Here is a 22,506-nt window from a genome sequence, read left to right as displayed (position 1 = left end):
AAAAGTAACAGAAAAGAGAAAGCCTATTACACTGACTGTTATCTTGGTGTATTCATGGGGGTAGGGAAAAGTAAATAACCAACCTGAAATTTAGCCACACAACTAGAATTGCAAAAATTATACAGTTTTCCATCAGGCATCGTGGCTTGGTATTGAGGTAAAGAGTTTCGCTTACAAAAATGGCAAATAATTCCCAAACCTATAAGAGAAAAGATATATACCTCATTTCTTTATAAAGTAAAATAAGGCTTTCTACAAATGGCAACTAATTTTTAAAAATGGGTCTCTTATAAATTATTCTATTATTTGTAACTTAAGTTATTCAAGATTATTTCCATCTTTAAAAAATACTGTCAGGAGTTTAGAGATGGCTGAGCAGTAAGAGCTCTTTCAAAGGACCAAAGTTCAGTTCCCAGCACCCACAGACAGCTAAAACCACCTGTAACTCCATTTCCAGATGATCCTTCACCCTCTTCTGACGTCTATGGGCACTACATGCACAAAGGTGCACAGATACATTTGGGCAAAACACCCAGACACATAAAATAAAAATAGATACTTAATAGAAAAGTATTGCCATTAAAAAAATAAAAAATAAAAAATACCTGTCAAATTACCTAAAACATACAAGGATACATAAAAATATGGATTAGATATTTTTGGGTGTAATAAGAGTTTTGGGTAAAAATTTCAGATACAGAAAAAAATGTCACTACTTTTAAAAATTAACAAGTGTGGAAATCACCAAAGTTAGTTAGGGAAAACAAAAAACAGTTAAAACTAAATAAAAATAAGATCAGTTACCTTTAATAAATAATTATGTCATTAAATTCTTTAAACTTTCCAAATATCTGAAACTTACTTTGTGATTTTGCATATTTTGTCTTGTGACTGTTCATGCAAGCAGTTGAACAATATGGCTCCATATATCCATTAGGACCTATGCACTGAGTCATATCAAAAAACCTGCACTGTGTTCGGCAACCAGTACAAGTTGTCAGTTTTCCGTACTTCTAAAATTTGAACATAAAAAGATAATTTATAAACACACATACCACACATACAGTTCAACTAGAACCAATTTCATATCATTGTACTGTTAACTAGATTAGGTATTAACAAACCAATTGTCATCATCTAACTCTCCTTCAAAAAACCGTGATTTTCTAAAACTGAGTTGAGATCTGGTTAGGACTACCTTTTATATGTGTGCAGTGATTTTGGCCCTATGCTCAAGACTGATTCTCAAAGAAACAAGAGCCAAGCGAACAGCAGAGCTACTAAATCTCAGTGCCTGGAGGTGGGTCGCAGTTTCTGAAGCCCAGAAATGTTACTAAGTTGAATTAAAAAATGAAGTTCTAGAAACTCCAGCTTGGAAAACAAACTAATGGAGGGAGCTGCACCAGTAGAACAATGGCTGTCTGACTGTGGGTATCTCGAAGAGAAGAAGTATCTGGCTAAGAACTAATATGTGCATCTGTGAGAAAGAAGCCTAGACATGAAAGCAGCTGGTGCTGCATGAAGTCAGAGATATCAGAGGGGATTACTCATCTGGGTAAACAATACAAAAATATATATATCTAAAGAATCTTCTAAGAACACAAGTATTTTCTGACAAAAGGCATGTAAAACTTAGTGGAATTGAAAAATCTCTTTTAGAGATAACAAAAACACTCATCATCTCATATTATTTAAGAAAACAAATTTTAATATATTTAAACAACTATTATGCTAAAAATACATTTTGATGCTTCAAACTGGATGTGATTTTTCATATACATTTGACACCACAGACTCACATAGTATAAGGAGATAACTAATTCCTACAAGTTGTCCTCTGACCTTGACACACCCACCATGGTACACACACACAGATACAGTATCTGTAGCTCGTGTGTGTGTGTGTGTGTGTGTGTGTGTGTGTGTGTGTGTGTGTGTGTGTGTGTGTGTAAATTTTTTAAATAGATCTTAGATCTCACCAACGTTTCTGCTCACCTCAGGCTGCATTAAGAAAGAATCCTGCATGTGATCTCGAACTTCCTTCAGGAAGCTTGGATGGCTACCTACCTAAAACATTCAGAAAGACTTTATAAGTACATAAAGAATAACAGCCTGAAAAGCAAACGAACTATCTATGAAAGTTGATTCAATTATTGACTAATTTATAATCTAACTTACAACAATGCATTCTCTGTTCCATGCCCACTGTTGATGGGGAAAAAGTGATACAATAATAAAACACTAACTTAACAACACAGTAAAGAAAAAAAGTTTGATTCCTTCCCTCCATACCCTTTAGGTTTTAAAGAACCAACACCTACTCTTTAATGCTAGATAAGCACTCTGGTATTAAACACTCTCTCTCTCTCTCTCTCTCTCTCTCTCTCTCTCTCTCTCTCTCTCTTCTCTCTCTCTCTCTCTCTCACACACACACACACACACACACACACACACCACCACCACCACCAACAACAACAACAACAACAACAACACACACTCTACTTTATGTAGACCAGCAACAACAACACCAACACATGCTACATTATGTAGACCAGACAGGCCTCAAACTCACAGAGATCTGACTTGCTGAAACTAAAAACATGAGCCAGCATCCTGGCTAGATATATTAAAATATATCTTAATTGTAGAATTTGGACCTTTGGCCTTTTGTTTTGGTCTTGGTTCCATTTTTTTTTTTTCTTCCTTTCCCTTTCTTTTTTTTCAGGAAGGGTCTCACTACATAGCTAGCCCTGGCTGGACTAGAAGTTGGTATTCAGAATGAACTAATCTCAAATTCAGAGATCGTGTCCTGCCTCTAACACCTGAGGGTTTGAGATTAAAGGTGTGTACTGTTATAGATATTAAAGTCAACCATAAGTCAAGAGGTGGAGCAAGCAATCAGTTGACAGGAAATGAACACAGGATTATTAAGAACAAACATAGAGAGTAAGAGGGAGTCAGGAGGTGGATAGAGACACACATGGGAAGTAGAAGGGACAGACACTGAGTTTGTAGATGGGTTTTTTTTTTTTGTTTGTTTGTTTTTTTTGAGATAGCCTGATGGGACTGCTTCTGACCAAAGGCTGAGGAGGAAGGTCAACTGGGTGCTTTCTCTGCCTCTCTGAACTAGCGGGCTTTCACCCCAGCATCTGGCAGCCCAGTCTTCACTAGTAAAATTGACTGGTGTTTTTACAAAGATTTTGTTAAAAAAAACAACAGTGCACCAGCATATCCAGCCTGCCCTTTTGATGTTTTTAATCACATGTAGAACATGTGGAATCAGGAGACAGCCTTGGGAATCACTTCTGACTTTTACCTTATTTAAGACAGCTCTCCTGATTGTCAAGTATGACAGAAATCTGGACCCTGGGCTTCCAGGATGTCTTATCTCTATCTCCCATCCTGATGTAGGGGCAATGGAATTACAGACAGCATGCTACCTTGCTTGCCTTAGATCATCACTCTTGCATGCATGTGAGGCCATCACACCAGCCCCTATACTTCTGAGTTTTGAGATGCTCTTACTATGTTGCTCTCAGGCTTCCTCTAAACTCACTGTCTAGCTCAGACTAGCCTAAAATTTGGGATCTTCCTACATCAACTTCCCGATTAGCTGAGATCAGTCCTGTAGTACTAAACCACATTTACTTCTCCTTTAAAAAAGAAAAATTAATTGTTCCTCTTAGATAACCTAGCATATTCAAAAATCATTAAACTATAATAAAATCTTAAATCTAAATTAAATTTGCATTACTACAAAATGTGTTGTTTTGAAAATTATTTTAAAGCACTTAAGATAGCCTCTAATAGATAAAATATATATCCTCACCCTAAAATATAAGTTCAAAGTAAGTAAAATTAAGTCTCTTATATGTTATAAAAGTCAAAATATGCTAAAAAGTCAAAAGCTACTGAAAAGCAATTAAGCATCACACTGTATACACTACTATGATCTACAGCATATTAAAAAAAAAAATGAGAATTCCAGATACTTAGCCGTGAGGACATAGATTAAAAGTCAGCCACCATGCTGACCTTTAAGCCTAGCACTCAGGAGACAGAGTCAGGTGGATCTCTGTAAATTCAAGACCAGACCGGTCTACAGAGTGAGTTCCAGGTCAGCCAATGCTACACAGAGAAACCCTAAAAAATAAATAAAAGAAAAAAACCCCAAAGGACAACATCAGAAGGACAAAGCTAAAGAGGGACAGACTAAGAAAGGATCATGTAATTTTAGCCCTAAGCTGTATGGAGATACTGTATGGACTAGAACATATTTTGTTGTGGTCTCCAACCTGTCTGCTTACGTCTTGAGATCAATGAAAGGGCCGGCATGAACTCCTACCTACTTATTTATGACAGTATGAAAATAATAGCTTAAAGAACATAAAAAAGCATTTCAAGCTTTTTACTTACTAATTTGACTTAATATGACATGGCTGTGGCACTCAGTGATAGGGTGGGTGCATGCCTAACTAACATGAAGTTCCGCTTGAAAGGCTGAAGGAAAAGGAGAATCACCATGGGTTCCAAGACATGCAGTGAACACGTGAGTACACCAAGAAAACTAGGTAAAACAGAAAAAAGGCCCCTAGACTGGGAACTCGACACTTCAGCTAGAAAGAGCAATCCTTATCACCAAAAGCACACCTAAAACCAGTTAGAACTATCTAGCTAAGATTTCACAGACAGCCATCATAATACTGCTTCAGTAATCACAGTATGTTTAAGAATAAAGTACAAGCTCTAGTTTACAAACAAGACACAGAGCCAGGTGTGGTGGTGCACACCCTTGATCCTAACCATTTAGAAGCTAAGGCAGGCGATCTCTGCGGAGTTCAAGTTGCGCCAAGGCTATCTCAAAAAACAAAGAAATAATACAGAGAAGAAAAGAATGCTAAAAGGTCAGAGAATTGTAAGACAATAAGAAATTGTACTATTTCCTATCTATGAATCTCTGGAGCGTTAGATGAAAAGACAGAGCTAGACAGGTTAAGTTTCCCCAAAAAATACTGCCTGGAGATGCCTAACATTAGGCAGAAGGCTAGACCTACAGCTAGGAGTTGAGTAAACCGTAGAGTAACTTCCCCTCCATCCAGGAAAAAAGAAACAAGATACACCAACAATTTGGTAAAATTAAAGACAAGAAAGAAATCTTGAAATTAGAAAAAAATAAAGAACATTTACAGAAAAAACACAACTACACTACAATCACAGCATAGAAAGACAAAACATTCAACCCCTCTCTAGTCCCACCCACAAGCAAAAGCAAAGAGACTAGATTCCCATCTCACTCTTCTGTAGAAGATACCTTTCCTAAGAACCCCAATCTAGACACTATTATGTTAAAGACCAAATCTTCCACCCCACCAACAACTACTCTTAACCCAAATCCTACTAAAGTGGTCTCACCTAAGTCAGTCAAACCAGTAACTAGCAGCAACAAGGCCAATTAGGCATCTCAAACATTAAAAAACAAACAACAAAAACAACAGAGGTTGGCAATGTATCTCAGTGCAATGTATGTGCAATGAAGACCATAGTGAAGTCCCAGAACCACACAAAACCACTGTGTTAGTGCCTGTCTATAACTGTACCACCTGAGGGTAGATATAGGAGAACCAGCCTTCCAAAGTCATCTTCACCTACACACAAGCTCATACTCAGCCTGGGATACAAAGAAAAATAAGGGGGGAGAGAGGGTTGGAGATTGAAGCAAAGGCTTTTCTTACACACCACAGCTGCTAGTCATGGAGCAGGAGACGGGATGAGACAGGAAAAATACCTATTTGAGACAATCTGGCTCCTTAACAAGAACTTGTCATTTATACATTAAATCTCAAATCAATACTCCAACTTCCCTTTTAAAAAGGAAAAACAAACATGCAAAGAAAGAACAAACCTGGCTGTGTGGTGGTACACACCATAAGTCACAGCACTCAGGAAGCAGAGACAAGCAGATCTACAGAGTGAGTTCTACGACAGACAGGGATACACAGAGAAACCCTGGGGGGAGGGGTTGGAGATTGAAGCAAAGGCTTTTCTTACACAGGCAAGCAGTAAATATTCTACTACTGAGCTCCAGCAAATCACTGCTATAACTTGACAACAGAAAAAAGAAAAAAAATAGTAAACTTAAAAAATAAAAATCAACAGAAGTTGATTATTCAAAAAGATAAAGGCCAGACCTGTAGGTAACAAGCCTATAATATCAGCTACTGAGACTAAAACAGATAGGTTGCTATGAGTTTTAGGCCATTCTGGACTACACAGTAAATTCCAAGCAAACCTGGGAACCTGTCTCATTTGAATGCGTGCGTGCACGAGTCGGGGAGGTTGGGGAGATGAATAAATAGAGCACAGGCTGCTCTTTCAGAGGCTACAGCCTCTGTGTGTACCAGAAGAATGTGTTGTGCACACCCATACATACAGGTAAAACACCATATACATAAAATTGTTAAGTAAGTTAAAATTTAAAAAGTGTTTTCAGCAATTATGAGGACAAAAGAATACTCCCTAGCATCCCACTAAAAAGCCAAGCATAGTGGCATGCACTTATATTACAGTGCTGGAGAGATGGAAACATGGATATTCTTGGGCCAGTCAGTCTAACTTAATTGTGAGCCACTGATCTCATGGCAATGCATTACCTCAAAAACCAGGATGACAGAAGAATGACACTCAAGAGTGACCTGTGGCCTCCATACATATATATATACCTGTAAACACGCCTGCATCTACAACCGCTCATACCATTCCCTGCTACACACACACACACACACACACACACACACACACACACACACAAACAAAAAAAAAGGAAATATAGAAAGAAGAGAGATGGGGTTGGGGATTTAGCTCAGTGGTAAAGCGCTTGCCTAGCAAGCACAAGGCCCTGGGTTCGGTCCCCAGCTCCGAAAAAAAGAAAAAAAAAAAAAAAAAAGAAAGAAAGAAAGAAAGAAAGAAGAGAGATGAGGCCACAACTCAGTGGCAAAGCATCTGCTTAGCATGTGTGAGGCCCTAGGTACAGAAAGAGGGGGAAATATAAAACAAACAAACAAACAAGACCCTTTTGCTACATTAACAAAATACACAAAGGCTGGGGAAATAACTCAAGCAGTAAACTCCTCCACACAGAAACCTGATAGATTGAGTTCCACCCCTAATACCCACATTAAAAATGAATCAATAAAAAGCTGGGTACACTTGTAACAGAGCATAGTAGTTCCCCTGGTCTTGCTCACTGGTCAAGCAACCTATAAAATTTAGTGAGCTCCATGTCAATAAGACATCATATTTCAAAACAAAGGTATAGACATATATACCAGGTGGAAAACACCTAAACAAAGACACCCTCGGTTGACTTATGGCTTACACACGCACACTTGAACCCATATCCAAACATGTATACACATATACACACATATATACATACACCAAAATGGAGAGAAAAAACATAATATACATAAATGACATTAATGTTTTGGGAAAAAAGGAGTACAAGAAAGTGGTATGAAAAGTTGTACAAAACAAGTTCAACCTAGAATTTCCCAAAACAGACACAAAAACTCCTATTAAGTAAAGAGACTTAATCCATGAAAACTCCCCGCCACTGGCATGATGACACACAGCTGTAATCCTACACACAGTAGTCTGAGGCCAGCCCAGAGAACATAACAAGATTCTACTTCAAGACTAATGCAAGTTTTCATCAAAGCCCAAGAATAGACAGTTTTACTGCTAAACTCTATAAACAACAGGGATCTCAATCTCTTCTAAAAAGTGGAGGAAACATTTTAACCCACCTTTCCACCTGCCAGCAATACCCTCACAACAAAACATATATAACAGCAGAAGAAAATCAGAGTAGGCAAGAACTTAGTTAGAAATGTGTAGTAAAGGGCTGGAGAGATGGCTCAGTAGTTAAGAGCATTGACTGCTCTTCCAGAGGTCCTGGGTTCAAGTCCCAGCAACCACATCATGGCTCACAACCATCTGCAATGGCATCCGACGCCCTCTTCTGGTGTGTCTGAAGACAGTGACAGTGTACTCATATAAATTAAATTAAATACATCTTTTAAAAAAATGTGTAGTAAAGATCAAATGGGCTTTATCCCTATAAAGAGGAAATCAATCTACCTGCTAAATAAAAATTTTTTAATTATCTCAAAGGAACAGAAACAGCATTAAGCTGACTCCAACAGAACCTTTTATAATAAAAAGACCCAATACACTTAAGCTACAGGAGCTACCAACTGGTGAAAAACAAGCTCCCTCTGGGGTCATTTTCATCATTCCATTAGACATGACACATTAAGTTCTGCCAACGGCAATCGGTAAAGAAAAACCATATAAGGCATCCATCCATATTAGAAAATAAGTAAAGCTCTAATTCCAGATACATGGAATGACTAAAACTACAGAAAAAACCCCAAGACGCTCGCAGACATTAGAGGTAATGAATCTCTCGGCAAAGCTGAGGACCACAAAGGACAGTAACTCATCCAAATGAGATAAATGTGCCAACTAACAAGTCCAAGATGAACATGGAGGGATAATAATCAATGAAGGCCTGCACAGTGAAAACTGAGACTGCTCAAGACACAGACCTAAGTAAATGCAAACACACGTTTATAAATACAAGGCCTTATACTGTCAAGATGTAGATTCTATGCCACCATATCAAAGTTCTATTTCTGTGAACTTGAAAAGCAGCTTCTCATATGCATATAAAATTAGAATGGCCCAAAATATCCAAACAATCAAGAACTGAATTGAGGGTAGCCAAACAAAACTATTTCCTGACTTACTTAGTACCAAAAACAAAGCAAACGAAAACATAGGCAAGAAAGACGCAATAGCAAAGCAGGGAAGCAGGTTCCCAAGAATATAAGGTACACATTTGCTCTTGCACAAAGGTCAGCATTTTCCCTACTGCAAACAATAAAAACAGAAAAGGCACACAAGTAATTTCAACAGGGAACATACTTAATAATGGGTAGAGCCCTATGTCAACCTGGACCAAATGATTCTAAAGCCAGCATCAAATTATTTTTGAGGTGTGTCTTACTATGGATAGTCCTCAGATAAGCAACCCTCCTGCTTTAACCTCCCAACTACTGAGATTATAGATAGATACCTATTATCCCCAACTATGGGGGAAACAGAATACTCTGTTATTCATCATTCACTAACTATTTTATAAGAGCAAAAGACGGGTCATAGCTTAAGTGCCAATCAACAACAAAGCTACTACAATACAGGCTTGTATTGACTATCCTATAGTCATCTCCCAGCACCATAGAAGGAATTACAGGAAGACATCTTGATTTATTGGTTAACACTCCTGCTATGGCTAATTATGTTCTTAGCATGGAACTGAGCATGGAGTGAGAAGAGACAGAGGTACTCTATTGTACATACTGTGCTGCCAGCATACAAACATACTGAATACAAATAACCTACAAGCACGCAGAGAAAAGATAAAATGCAATAAGCAGTGCGGGAATGGTGATGTATGCCTACACAGTACTGGGGAGGCTAAGGCAGCAGTTCAAGTTCAAGGACAGCCTGGGCTACAAAAGAGGTTCTGTCACAATACAGAATAAATAAGACAATGTAGTGAGAGTATCTTTGCTTTTATAATTGTAGACTGAACTGTGTGCTCCCTTCAACCCAATTCCTACTTTGAAACTCTAACCTCCAATGTAATTGTTATATGAAGATGGGATCTTTCAGAGGCAATTAAGATTAAAGAGGGTCATGAGGGTAGGATACTAGTCAATAGGACTGATTTCCTTTATGAGAAGAGGGAAATGTCATATACTAACAAGGCAAAAAGAAACAGCTATAGGAAGCAGGAAGTAGGTAAGAGGCAGAAGCAGAGACCACTACTTGGACTTCACTCTCCAGAACTAAGAGATGCCAATCACTATTGTTTACGTCAGAGTCTACAGTATATGGTATACAGCAGCTCTAAAGAACTAATTAATACTAATCTATATGTTTCAATTTAATTTTTAATAATGGATTCATAAAATTATGATAAAATAGACTATGCTACCATAAAGGCTCTGGTATTTTTTTAAATAATTATTTTTATGTGTATAGTGTTTGAAGGTGTCAGATTCCCTGGAACTAGAGCTGCAGACAGCTATGAGCTGCCGTGTGGTTACAGGGAATTAAACTTGGAACCTCCAGAAGAGCAGTCTCTCTCCAGCCCCTATGCTATCATAAAGAATGAGAAGGAGCTATCCAGATTTTGATATCGAATGAGTTAAGAGACATACAGAACAATACATACTTCTGTTTAAAACTAAAGAACCTTAACAATGAAGTTAGCTATTTCCTTATTTTTCAAAAGGAATACGGAACAAAAAACTATAAACTGAAAAGTACTACTTACAAATAATGCATAAGAGTCAAGGAGAAAACAAAACAGCAGCTGAACTAAAGCTCATCTTATAATACATGTTACTTCTAAATAAATGTATTTACAAACTCAAATGAGACCTAAAACTAGAAATTAATCTTAAAGCTTAAATATGAAGGTAATCATTCTCAACCCAAGCTCTAAAAGTTTGAAAATCCCTCTCCAACTGCCCCAAAGAAAATTCAAGACTGCACTAGTAGCATTTACTATTATATGTATAATTACTAGCTGATTTCCAACTATGTGTGTGTGTGTGTGTGTGTGTGTGTGTGTGTGTGTTTGTGTGTGTGTGTGTGTATATATATATATATTTTTTTTTCCTAATTCATTTGAGGTAGGCCCTCTTCATATGAAGACAATCAAAATTAAATGGGATTCCAAGATAAATCTAAGTAAACCCTCCTACATTAGCAATACATACAATGCTACCAAATCCACCCAAAAGAATACCTGGTTTGTTTTTTAGCACATAAATTACCTGTTTGTATTCACTGACACAACTCTGACAGCAAAATCTTTTCTGCTGACCATCAATCACCAAAACATTATTTCCAGCACCTTTACTGGGCAAATATTCTCCACACTGTTCACAGCAATTCATTATCAGACCATTGGCCATTCTGTATCTGTTAAAGCAGTGGTCACTGCACAGCTTATGAGTCATGTTTTTAAAACTAACTTCATGGCGAATCTAAAAGAAAAACAAACAAGTTTATCTGTTTTCAAGTAGCTAAAAAGGTGCTTCAACAGCAACAAAGGCACTACAGCCCAAGAAGGCTAATTTGAGCAAAAGAAAAAAAAATCGAAATACATTTCATGTCACTGAACTGTTCGTGTATGAAAGAATATATGCACACATGCATGGCACTGAAAAAAAATGAATGACCATAATAATTATCACTATAAACCTCTTTAAAGATAAAATGACAGAAAAGCCACTATGCTTTAAAATCTTTAGACAACAAAAGAAATGACAAAATACACTGCACTGGTACTACAATCAATTCAAATAAGGTATGTATATATACACTGCTTTAAGATCATAACTAATGGGGTTGGGGATTTAGCTCAGTGGTAGAGCGCTTGCCTAGCAAGTGCAAGGCCCTGGGTTCGGTCCCCAGCTCCGAAAAAAAGAAAAAGAAAAAAAAAAGATCATAACTAATAATGTGAGTCTTTGAAAATGCTTCCACTTCTCTTTGGCTACAAGTACTTGTCTTTCAGGTATACTCGGTCTATTTGTACAAATAAACATATTATTAGGCCAATAAAAAAAGGAAATGCAATCATAATACTCTGACTTTTTTTCTGGGACTAAATGAACAAGGTCATTTTTTCCTGAGTCAGCTTCCTTGGAAGACTAGAATTATCTGATCCTAGCCTTATATATCGGCATTCTGAGGACACACACATCAATTCAGAGCACAAGAAAACTGTTCAAATCTGCACTATGAGAAAGTGAAAAGTACAGAAGTACAAACCTCAGTCAATTTACCACAGATTGTGCATCTTGATTTATTTAGAGCTCCTTTAGCAGGACTCTGCTTGTCCTCATAGAGAGACAAACAAGATGTACTACAAAATTCTTGGAAGGACTCACTCGAGTCCACTTGAGCAACAATGGTTCCTTTCATTGTAGTTATATCTCTGAAAAACAAGAGGTACAACTTAAAGTTCCATTTCTTAAGAACCCAAAAGTAAAGGCTAGAACTGATAGTTTAACCACAGATTGAATTATGGAAACCAAATACCATTTTTAGATCCAGAAAATCACTTTTAGTATAAAATATAAATTCTTAGGAACAAAAAGACTAAAAGTCAAAATATTTGATCCTGTCACTCATAATTTATCTTCAAATACACTAACAAGGCTTTTGGCTATTGGAAACATTAAAGTAAAATTTCTATAATAACATGGAATAAAAGACTAATTATTTAAATTGACAATGCCTGTTCAATTCCCCTCCTTGGTTGATTAATAGGTACACATGAGATGACTAGATCATGGAATTTAACATCAAGAGAAACTACATAAAATAATCTACTTAGATGCACCACTTGCCAGGCATGGTGGCTCATACCTATAATCTGAATACTTAGAAGGTAGAGGTTTAAAAAGACATTGAGGGCTGGAGAGATGGCTCAGCGGTTAAGAGCACCCGACTGCTCTTCCAGAGGTCATGAGTTCAATTCCCAGCAACCACATGGTGGCTCACAACCATCTGTAAAGAGATTTGATGCCCCCTTCTGGTGTATCTGAAGACAGCTACAGTGTACTTATATATATAATAAATAAAATAATCTTTAAAAAAAAAAAAAAAAAGACATTGAAATCTATTATCAAAAAAATTGTTTTACTTTTCCAGTAATCTAATACTTAGAGGATCGTAGAGTTCAAGATTTCAGTGTACAGCCAATCTAAATTGCATGAGATCATGTTTGGACATGAATGAATGAATGAATGAATGAATGAATGAATGAATGAATGAATGAGTGAGTGAGTGAATGAGCAAACAAATAAATAGAAGGGAGGGGATGAACCTGTAATCCCAGGACTTGGGAGAGGTAGTGGGACTGCCACAAGTTTGCAGCCAGAATGACTTACATAAAGTTCTAAGATAGCCTGGACTACATAACAAGGTGACTCTCAAAGAACCAACCCCCCCCCAAAAAAAATCTAAATAATAATAGTATTGACACTTCTTTGAAATAACTACATTTCTAAACTCTCTATTACAGTATTTAAGGTACTGTAAAACAATCTAAACACTATAGAACAACTGTTTCTGTGCTTAGATTTACTACAAAAATGAAGCACTAAGTCCTTCCCAGGGGTCTATTGGCTAAAATCAGCTGCAGACTTGGGCTGCTCCAAGAAAGTAGAAAATTCATCTCATTTAACCCTATATATCATCTGTATTTGTTTGTAATCAGTGAGAACAGTTCCAAACAAGGGCAGAAACTGTATTCCCAAGTCATGAAGCTATAAGCCTTTGATAATATTCAAAACAAAAAACCCAAAGCTTTATCCACTGAAAACCACATTCCAAAGGTACTGTAAAACGTGGCTTATTACAATAGAAAATGTGCCATATATACATTCTGTATTATAAACATAAAGACATAACTGTCTAACACTAAGCTATATTCTTATGTTTAATAGTGAATTTAGTAGTAGAGCGTCTCTGAGGGGAGGCTCTAGACTAGCCTGGTGCTATAAAAACAAAAAATATAAAACTGTAAATAATCACATTTTTTCAAATTTAATGAATCCATTGGAGATGACAGTCAAAATAATTACAAGGACCTAGACACGCCTACAAATAGGAAGCCCTATCCATAAGCCACTTAAACGTGGACTTCAAAGATTCAAAGCAGCTTACCGATTTTTAGAACATAAATTCATCACCAAAAAAAAATCTCTAAAAACTTTTATGATCAATATTCGATGACATGGAATTGTGTGAAAGATGAATCTTACTTTTTACACATAACACAGAGTTTCTTTGGAGCAGGTTTATGAGAGAAAGAAGAAAGGCAGGTGGTTGAACAAAAGAGGTGAGCTGATCCTTTTCGTTGATAAGCTGTCTGCCCCTTCTGTAGAGGTTTTTTGCAGTTTGCACAAGTGACTTTAACTGGTTTAGTGGGTTGTTGGTTTGAGGGCTGGAAATTCTGTTTAGGAAGTGAGGCCACTGGTGATAAAGAATCCACTCCTTGTTGTTTCTGGTTACGAGGAAATGATGCTGACTGGGAGATCCAAGAATCTTAAAAATAAAATATATAGAGAAGAATAATCAAATAGGTATTTAAAGACATTGAAATCTATTATCAAAGAAATAGTTTTACTTTCCCAGTTTGCCCAAGTTTATGATACTAACTATCATAAACACATGATAGTTCATGCCTATAACCCCAACACCTGGACAACTCAAACAGGAGGTTGCCATGAATTTAAGAGCATCCTGAGCTCTGAAGTAAGAGACCTGTCTCAGATGTTGATGAAGCAGCAAATTTGCTGAGAGGAACTGTTTGCAAGTAAGACTGTCTGCTTTCTATAAACAATATATGTAGTCTTAAAACGAGCAAGAGAGTATATAATATATGCTATGATATATGATTAGCTTGATTTAGCCATTCTACAATATATACATATTTTTTTAATGTATATGAGTATACTAATGCTGTCTTCAGACACACCAGAAGAGGGCATTAGATCCCATTGCAGATGGTTGTGAGCCACCATGTGGTTGGTGGGAATTGAACTCAAGACCTCTGGAAGAGCAGTCAGTGCTCTTAACTGCTGAGCCATCTCTCCAGCCCTATATACATATTTCTAATCAACATGTTCTCCGAGATAAAAGCATATTATTTTTGTTTGTCAGTTAAAAAAAGAATGGAGCTGGAAGATGGCTCAGCCATTAACTATTTGGCTGCACAAGCATAAGGAAGGATTTGAGTTCAATCCCCAGAACTCACATTTTTTTTTTTTTTGGTTTGTTTTGTTTTCTTTTAAAAGCAAGCCAAGTATGGTACACACACTCATAACACCAGAACTGAGGAGGCAGAGATAGACCCCCAGGGCTACTTAGTGAGCTCTAGGCAAATGAGAAAACCTTGTCTCAAAGATTAAGATAGACAATGCTTGAGGAACAATAATCAAGATTAACCTCTGGCCCTCACAGCAATGCACATGTACCTTAGAAAAACACCCATGCACATACAGCAAACAAGGAAAAACACATTTAAAGTAATAGTTTGTATTCTACTACTTCTAAGATTGGTATGCTACTATTAAAAAAATGTGGCCGGTTGTGGTGGCGCACGCCGGTAGGATTTGCTGAAGGAGGCAGAGGCAGGAGGATCACGAGTTCGAGGCCAGCCTGGGCTACACATTTTGGGGGTTGGGGATTTGGCTCAGTGGTAGAGTGCTTGCCTAGGAGGCGCAAGGTCCTGGGTTCAGTCCCCAGCCCCGAAAAAAATAAAAAAATAAAATGTGTTTCACGCTTCTCTAAACTACAAATGGCATAGAATATTAACTGTGCTAATACTGTAAAACAAAGCTCAGTGACTAGCACTCAGGATGCACTAAAAATGTCATCAGTTATGAGACAGGAAGTGTAGATGTATTTACAATGAACAAACATATCAGCATATAGAATATGGCCCCAGGCATGGTGGCACACACCTTTAGTCCCAGAATTTAGGAAGCAGAGGTAAGCAGATTATCTGTGAGTCTGAGGCCAGCCTGGTCTACAACATCAGTCCAGAACAGCCAGAACTTGTTACACAGAGAAACCGAAAAAAAAAAAAAAATGAAGTAAAATATAAGAACCTTGAACAAATGACATTTTTGAAAAGACATAAATCTATTTCCAAACATCTTTTTAATTTTTTTTCTATTTTATCTATTGTTTGATTCTGCATATGCACATGCCATAGGCCAAAAAAAATGTCTTTTTCAGAATAGTTTTTCAGGGGAGGTGAGAGGGAAGGACTAGGAAGAAAGGAGAAAGGGAGGTTTCAATTGGTATGCATAAATTAATAATTAATAAATTAAAAATAAAAGCCTCCAGTGTGAGGTAGTGGTGGCACCGCCTTTAATCCCAGCAGAGGGGAAAGAGAAACAGATGGATGGATCTCTTGAGTTCAAGCCCAGCATGGTACAGAGTGAGTTTTAGGACAGCCAGGGCTACCTACACTAGAAACCAGGTCTCAAAAGAAAAAAAATTAGCTTAATTCCTGAGGAATAGTATATGGCTTTCTTTACATATCATCTTAAAAACATCTCTTAAAAACATCTCTTACATTTCCCCTACTTCCAGGTTTTCACTTCCCCCAATATTTAAAAACATTTTAGGGATAGGCAGGAATGGTAATTAATCATTTATCTAAACCCTCACTTTTATATAAAAAGATAACGAAATAAGTTATATTTTTCCAAATAACACGAGTAGAAGAACTGATATAAATAGCAGAATTATAACTTTCTTCTTTGAGTCAGAGTAGCCTCAAATTTTCTATGTAACTCACTCTAAATTACTGATCACTCCTGGGTTTAGTTCCCAAATGCTAGGATTACAGATTAGAACCACAATGCCTAGTAAGTTTTCTAACTCTTAATCTATTCTCTATTACAAATGAAAATAGTCCAAAAATGTAAGAGGCTAATTAAAAACTTTATCAGTCTGACTGCATTTTAGGTTTTGAAAGAGGGGGTTGGTTTTTTGTTCTTTTGTTTTCTTTTTTTAACAACTTGCAGAAGTCAGCTCTCTCGTTCTGGGAGACAGACAGCTCTCCTCTTCCACCACACCAGGTATGAACCTCAAGTGACATGGGCATTTATTCATTGAGGTATTTTGCCAGCCTCTATTTTTCTTAAGTGAATTTTTACATTCTTTTATATAACAAATAAGCAGTATAGGAGTAATACATATTTTTACGACCCATCTATTTTCCTAAAGAAATAAAAATAAGACAAATGCATATATTAAAAATAATTACATTTAAAAACTAGAATTAAACTAAGAATCAAGAACTTTGATACACATAAACTTGACATAGACAAACTTTAAAAATTCCTGTAGAGGCTGGGAAGATAGCTCAGCAGTCAAGAATAACTGCTTTCTAGAACTGAAGTTTAGTACCCAACACCCATGTCAGACAGCTCATACCTAGCCATACCTTCAGCTGTGAAGGATCTGATGCCCCCTCTTATCCTCTCCAGGCATTTACACATATACATGCACGTAACAGACAGGCACGTAAGGCATAACTAAGAATAAATCTTTTAGAAAGGAAAACCTGTTAGGTATTTAAAGGAATGGTATAGAGACTTCAGAACAGTATCTCCACCATGCTCTCAGAACTATAGAAACTATCAATTATTTTTTAGACAGGTCTCACTATGTAGGCCTAGCTGAAGTGATTGATTCCTCTTAATGGTGACAATGCCATTTGCTTTTTCATATCAATACTGTTGACATACTTATAATGATTAGAAAAACAGCTATTCTAAAACTAACATTGAGGACAAACTAACTCTGACTACATTTATATAAACTAAAAAAAGCTACAATGAAAAACATACTAATATTTACCTGGTGGCAATATAAATTTTTAAAAATGGTCTGGAAAACATATAGCAATATATGTCATAAATCAAAAATTCTCAACCTGGGTATATGGCTCAGCAGAGTCTGTGTAACGAGCTGATCCGGAACACTGCAAAGACCTAAGCACGAGGAAGTGAGATGGCTCAGCAGGTAAAGGCACTTGTCAACAAGCCCCAGGACCTACAAGACGGAGATACTGACTCCTATAAGGTTTGGCTGTGCCCAGGCTAGCTTTACATAAGCTGGACACAGCCTAGCAAACAGGAGAGTGAGTCAGTAAGCAACACACTGTAAGGTCTCTGCAGCAGCTGCTGCCTCCACACTCTAGGCTGGCTTTCTGTCCTTCCATTCAGTATGAAGGCCTGTGGTCAGGACATGTTGGCTGAAATAAACCTTTCCTCCCACTTCCTGCTTTTGGTCTTGGTGTTTTATCACAGCAATATAAAAGTAACCAAGACAGCATGACTGTAAATACACATACATAAAAGAGAGAAGAAAATTTTTATTTATATTTAAGGCTTTTCCTAAATATATGTCATGGAGGAGAAAAGTATTTAATTAAAAAAAAAAAAAAAACAACTGGACATGGTGGTGGCACATGCCTGTGATCCACTCAGAAGGTAAAAGCAAAAAACGATTGGTAATTCAAGGTCATCTTTAGTTCCATACTGAACTGGGCTACATAAAACTCTGTCTCAAAAAAATAAATAAATAACAAAGATCTGGGTAAGCACTCTACATGGAAAAATAAGAACCAGAGTTTCATCACCTAGAACACACATTAAAAAATAAACCAAAAACCTAACAGGTACAGTGAACCCAACAGATACAGTGAATTCCAGTAAAGAGGAGGCAGAAACAGGGAGGTCCCTAGTGCTTGCTGGCCAGCCAGTCAAGTCAAACCCATATGTTTCAGGTTCATTCAGAAACCCTGCCTAAAAATAAAGAAGTGGTTGAAGAACACAGCCAACAATGACCACTGGCCTAGACATGCATATGTAGACATTATGCTGATGGACTAAGTATGCACCCAAAAGGTTCATATGTGTGAATGCTTGGTCACAGGAAGTGGCACTATTTGAAAAGGATTAGAAAAATTAGTAAATGTGGCCCTGCTGGAGTAGGTATGGCCCTTGTTGGAGTAAGTGTGTCATTAGGGGTGGGCTTTGAGGTTTCAAAAGTCCAGTCTCTACTATGGATTAGGCAAAACACTCATAAAATAAAGCAAATCTAAATAATTTATCTTTAAAAACATAAAACTACATTATACAGAGCTATGTTTCAACTAGGCTAAATTAAGAGAAACAGAAACAGGACTTACTAAAGATAACTACCAACAACACTGATAGCAATTATCATCTTCCATTAATAAAAATAAGGGTATTGACCCTTATTCTCTTCTTAAATTATGTATTTATTTCTCTTTATATGCATTAGTGTTTTGCCTCCATTTATGTTTGTGTAAGGGTACCAGATAACCTAAAACTGGAGTTGCAGATAGCTATGAGCTGCCATGTAGGTGCTGGGAATTGAACCAGGGTCCTCTGGAAGAGCGGCCAGCACTCTTAACCACTGAGCCATTCCTCCAGCCCCTATCCTTCATTCTTAATTATGCATTTCCCAAATGTTCTCCACTAATCAGAGACTAATGTTGAAGTAAATAAACAAAAATAACAGGCTTATAGGTTGAGTAACCAGCTGCCATTTCCGACTCCTGTTAGATCCCCAGCACCTACTTGGAGGCTCTCACACAGACGTCTGTAATTCCAGTGCCAGGAGTTCTAGTCCCTCTTTGGCCTCCCCAAGCTCATGGTGCAGATATATACACAAAGGCGAATACTCATACACAGTCAGTGAGTAAAGTGGTTTTTAAACCTCATATATATCAAGGAACAGTGCATATCAACGACATTTTGGTGATCCCACATTAATTTTACACACTTTCTAGGTGCTAAAATTGCTAATGAGACTAAATAATGAAGTGGAGATAAACACATAGAAACTGAGGTAGAAGACATATCTTCATGCAGAGAAGAGGAACAGACACAGTGTTTGTGAAAAGGCCAGTTTTATTTGAGGAGAGACCTTTTATAGAGTCTCACTGTAGCCTAAGATGCCCTCAAATGTGCTATGTAGAGCAGAGGCTGGCTTTGAATTCCTCATCCTTCTGCCTTCATCTCTGAAAGGCTACAGGCATGTGCCATTACACCCAGCTAAGCAGAGAGCAAAGAAGCTTACAAAAAAAGGGAACTTCCAATAGTCAAAAAATATTCCAACATAGCCAGGCAGTGGTGACACCAGCCTTTAGTCCCAGCACTTAGGAGGCAGAGGCAGAGGCCAGGCTGGCAGATCTGAGTTTGAGGCCAGCCTGGTCTACAGAGTCAGTTCCAGGACAATCACGGATGTAGAGAAACCCTGTATCAGAAAAAATTTTAAAAGAAAAGGAAAATATACCAACTTTGATAAATAATAAAGTACTTATTAAAATCACTGGAAAATGTAAAATAAATAAAAAATAACACTAAATGAGCAATCAAAGCAAGGCATGCGTGTTGCTACATGCCTTTTAATCCCAGCACTTAGAGGCAAGTAGATCTCTGAGTCCAAGGTCACCCTGGTTTACACAGCAAGTTCCAGGCCAGTCAATGCTACCAAGTGAGGCCCTATCTCAAAGAACAAAGAAAATAGCAAGCAAACAAAGCACAAGGACCTCAAAGTCAATGAGTTGAATGTAGTAAACATGTACAGTTTTTATATGTCAATCATCCCTTAGAATAATCTAAAAATTAAAACTGTGTTTTGCTTTCTTCAAAAGATAGGAAATAGGGGTTGGGGATTTAGCTCAGCGGTAGAGCGCTTGCCTAGCAAGCGCAAGGCCCTGAGTTTGGTCCTCAGGCTGGGGTGGGGGGTAGGGTAGGAAATTAAAAAAAAAAAAAACCTTAGTCAATTCTTAATAAAAACATGAAAAACATGCAGAAAGAGAACAATATACAATGTTTTTAAGTATGTTATTAATCCTTTTGTTCTAATTTACATATTATATTAGCAAAAATCAACCTATAAAAATATGCTAAGTTTATGCAGAATTTTTAATTCATTAAATAAAATCGGACTAATATTCTACTTTACAATTATATATTTTACAATTCATTAACATTCCAAACTTTAATATTAACAAAATTAAAACAGTTTCTATATGAGGCCACTAAACAACACTTTTATTTCAATGAAAAGTATCTAACAAAACAGTAAATTCATCTTTATGAAGCAAAGTATCACTTCTTACCAGGATTATGATGAGGTGCAGACTCTCCATTCTGAAATACATCTCCTGCAACATTCATCCTACCAGGATTAAACGGTCCCACTCCAGTCTTGGTCTGTGATGTCAGAGAGGGGGTGTACGTCTGTATATTCACACCAAAGTTGCTGGACTGCAGTCCATTAGAGCTGTCTCCCAGGCTGGTGTTATGCAGTGAAGTTACATGAGTAATCATTAAGTTCATATCTCTCCCATCAGTACTTTCCAGCTGGCCGTCACTCACAGAGCTTACGCCTGTTTCTAAGGTTGTGACGTTAGCAATCTGAATTTCAGAGTCTGGTTCTGTGGTAATACCACTATTACTCATTCCTGCATTTACTTTACTTCTTGAAAACGTGGAACTAGAGAAATCCACATCATTCGTTCTGTTTTTAGTTTCAGAAGGTCTCCTTTCAATAAAATTTGAGGAATTCTTCTCCTGCCCTTGATTTGTTTCCATGTCCTCTTCATCATCAATAACAATTGTCTCACTTACACTGCCCTTTTGTGGAGCCAACTCTTTCGATGAAGGAAGAATTTTGGGATCATTTCCTTGTAGTTCTTCATTTTTTGAAGATGTAAATGTTATGGGTCTTTGATCAGCAACCAAAGGTGCAGAAGATGGAGGAGGTTGTACGGGTTCAATAAAAACAACATCATCATCATCTTCCACTGATGAATTCTGGAACTTACTAGATCTAGACACTAAAGGATTAGGTGGGCCACTAAATGAATTTCCTACGTTCGTGAGACTAGTTGCCATGGCTGTGCTTCCTAATAAAACGGGACTTTGATCAGTCAGTTCTAATGTTCCCACTGAACTTGTGTCCATGCCAAAGAACCTGTTCAGAGAAATGAAAGAATAAAAATAAGAGTGACTTTATTTTTAAAGATGAATTTATTTTCTGCTATAAGATGCCAGCAGGATCTTCTGTGGTCTCTAACATTTTGTAGTTTACATATCCATATAGCTACATGCAGGGTAACAAGGAACATAGCCAATTTTCAGTAGTCATGTGTACTACACTTCCACTACCACTTTCAAGAGATACACTATTTAATCCATAAAGTTTACTCAAAATGTAAATAGTTAACGGTCAACAGAAACTCCAAAACTGACATGATAATATGAAAGCAAGGGGCGAGGGACATCAGGTATCTTCCTTTCTATTTCTTTCCAGATAGAATCTTTACCTGGAACTCACTGACTCTTTGGTCCATGAACATTCAGAAATCTTTTACTAGCTTTTCACAGCCACCCAATCTACAATGGTTGGCAAGTCCTAGGGCTTCCAAAGGAAGCTTAGTACTACTGATGCCTTGATCTGATCCCAGGGCAGATTTTTCTTTACCTTACTTTTTTTTAATTAACGTTTATTTTTATTTATGGGTATGTATACTGAATGTATGCCACACATGTGCAGTTACGCAGAGGCTAAAAGAAGGCATCAGATACCCTGGAGCTGACAGGAGTAACAGGCAGTTGTAAGCTGTTCAGCATGAGCGCAAGGAACAAACTCAAGTCCTCTGCAAACTCAAGTCCTCTGAAGAAGGAAGCAGTCTTAACCACTGAGTCTCTCTCGGATACTTTTCACCTCAATGTTAAATCTCTCACTTAACTAACAGTGCTCACCACTCTGTCAGACTGACTGGTTAACAAGTAC

The 22,506-nt window shown here is 37.3% G+C and overlaps 1 protein-coding gene across 7 annotated transcripts in view; it reads right to left on the bottom strand.

The window, feature by feature from the left end:
* Positions 1 to 22,506, bottom strand: part of Zmym2 (zinc finger MYM-type containing 2) — a 73,173-nt gene that overhangs the window by 36,644 nt on the left and 14,023 nt on the right. For 5 of the 7 annotated variants that reach the window (XM_063274263.1, NM_001399496.1, XM_063274264.1 and 2 more), the window contains exons 3-9: positions 20,828 to 21,684; positions 13,911 to 14,193; positions 11,911 to 12,076; positions 10,911 to 11,123; positions 1,996 to 2,067; positions 863 to 1,013; positions 84 to 199 (exon numbers count right to left, since the gene is read on the bottom strand). In XM_063274263.1, the coding sequence (XP_063130333.1) occupies positions 84 to 199; positions 863 to 1,013; positions 1,996 to 2,067; positions 10,911 to 11,123; positions 11,911 to 12,076; positions 13,911 to 14,193; positions 20,828 to 21,674 (1,848 nt within the window). In that variant the 5' untranslated portion in view covers positions 21,675 to 21,684. The remainder of the gene's footprint in view (positions 1 to 83; positions 200 to 862; positions 1,014 to 1,995; positions 2,068 to 10,910; positions 11,124 to 11,910; positions 12,077 to 13,910; positions 14,194 to 20,827; positions 21,685 to 22,506) is intronic. The other 2 variants (XM_063274265.1, XM_039093867.2) reach the window with 1 other exon arrangement.

This window comes from Rattus norvegicus, chromosome 15 (assembly GCF_036323735.1).
Source record: "Rattus norvegicus strain BN/NHsdMcwi chromosome 15, GRCr8, whole genome shotgun sequence".
Lineage (NCBI taxonomy): Eukaryota > Metazoa > Chordata > Mammalia > Rodentia > Muridae > Rattus > Rattus norvegicus.
Note: the sequence above shows the minus strand (reverse complement) of the source record. Positions and strands in the feature narration are given on the sequence as shown.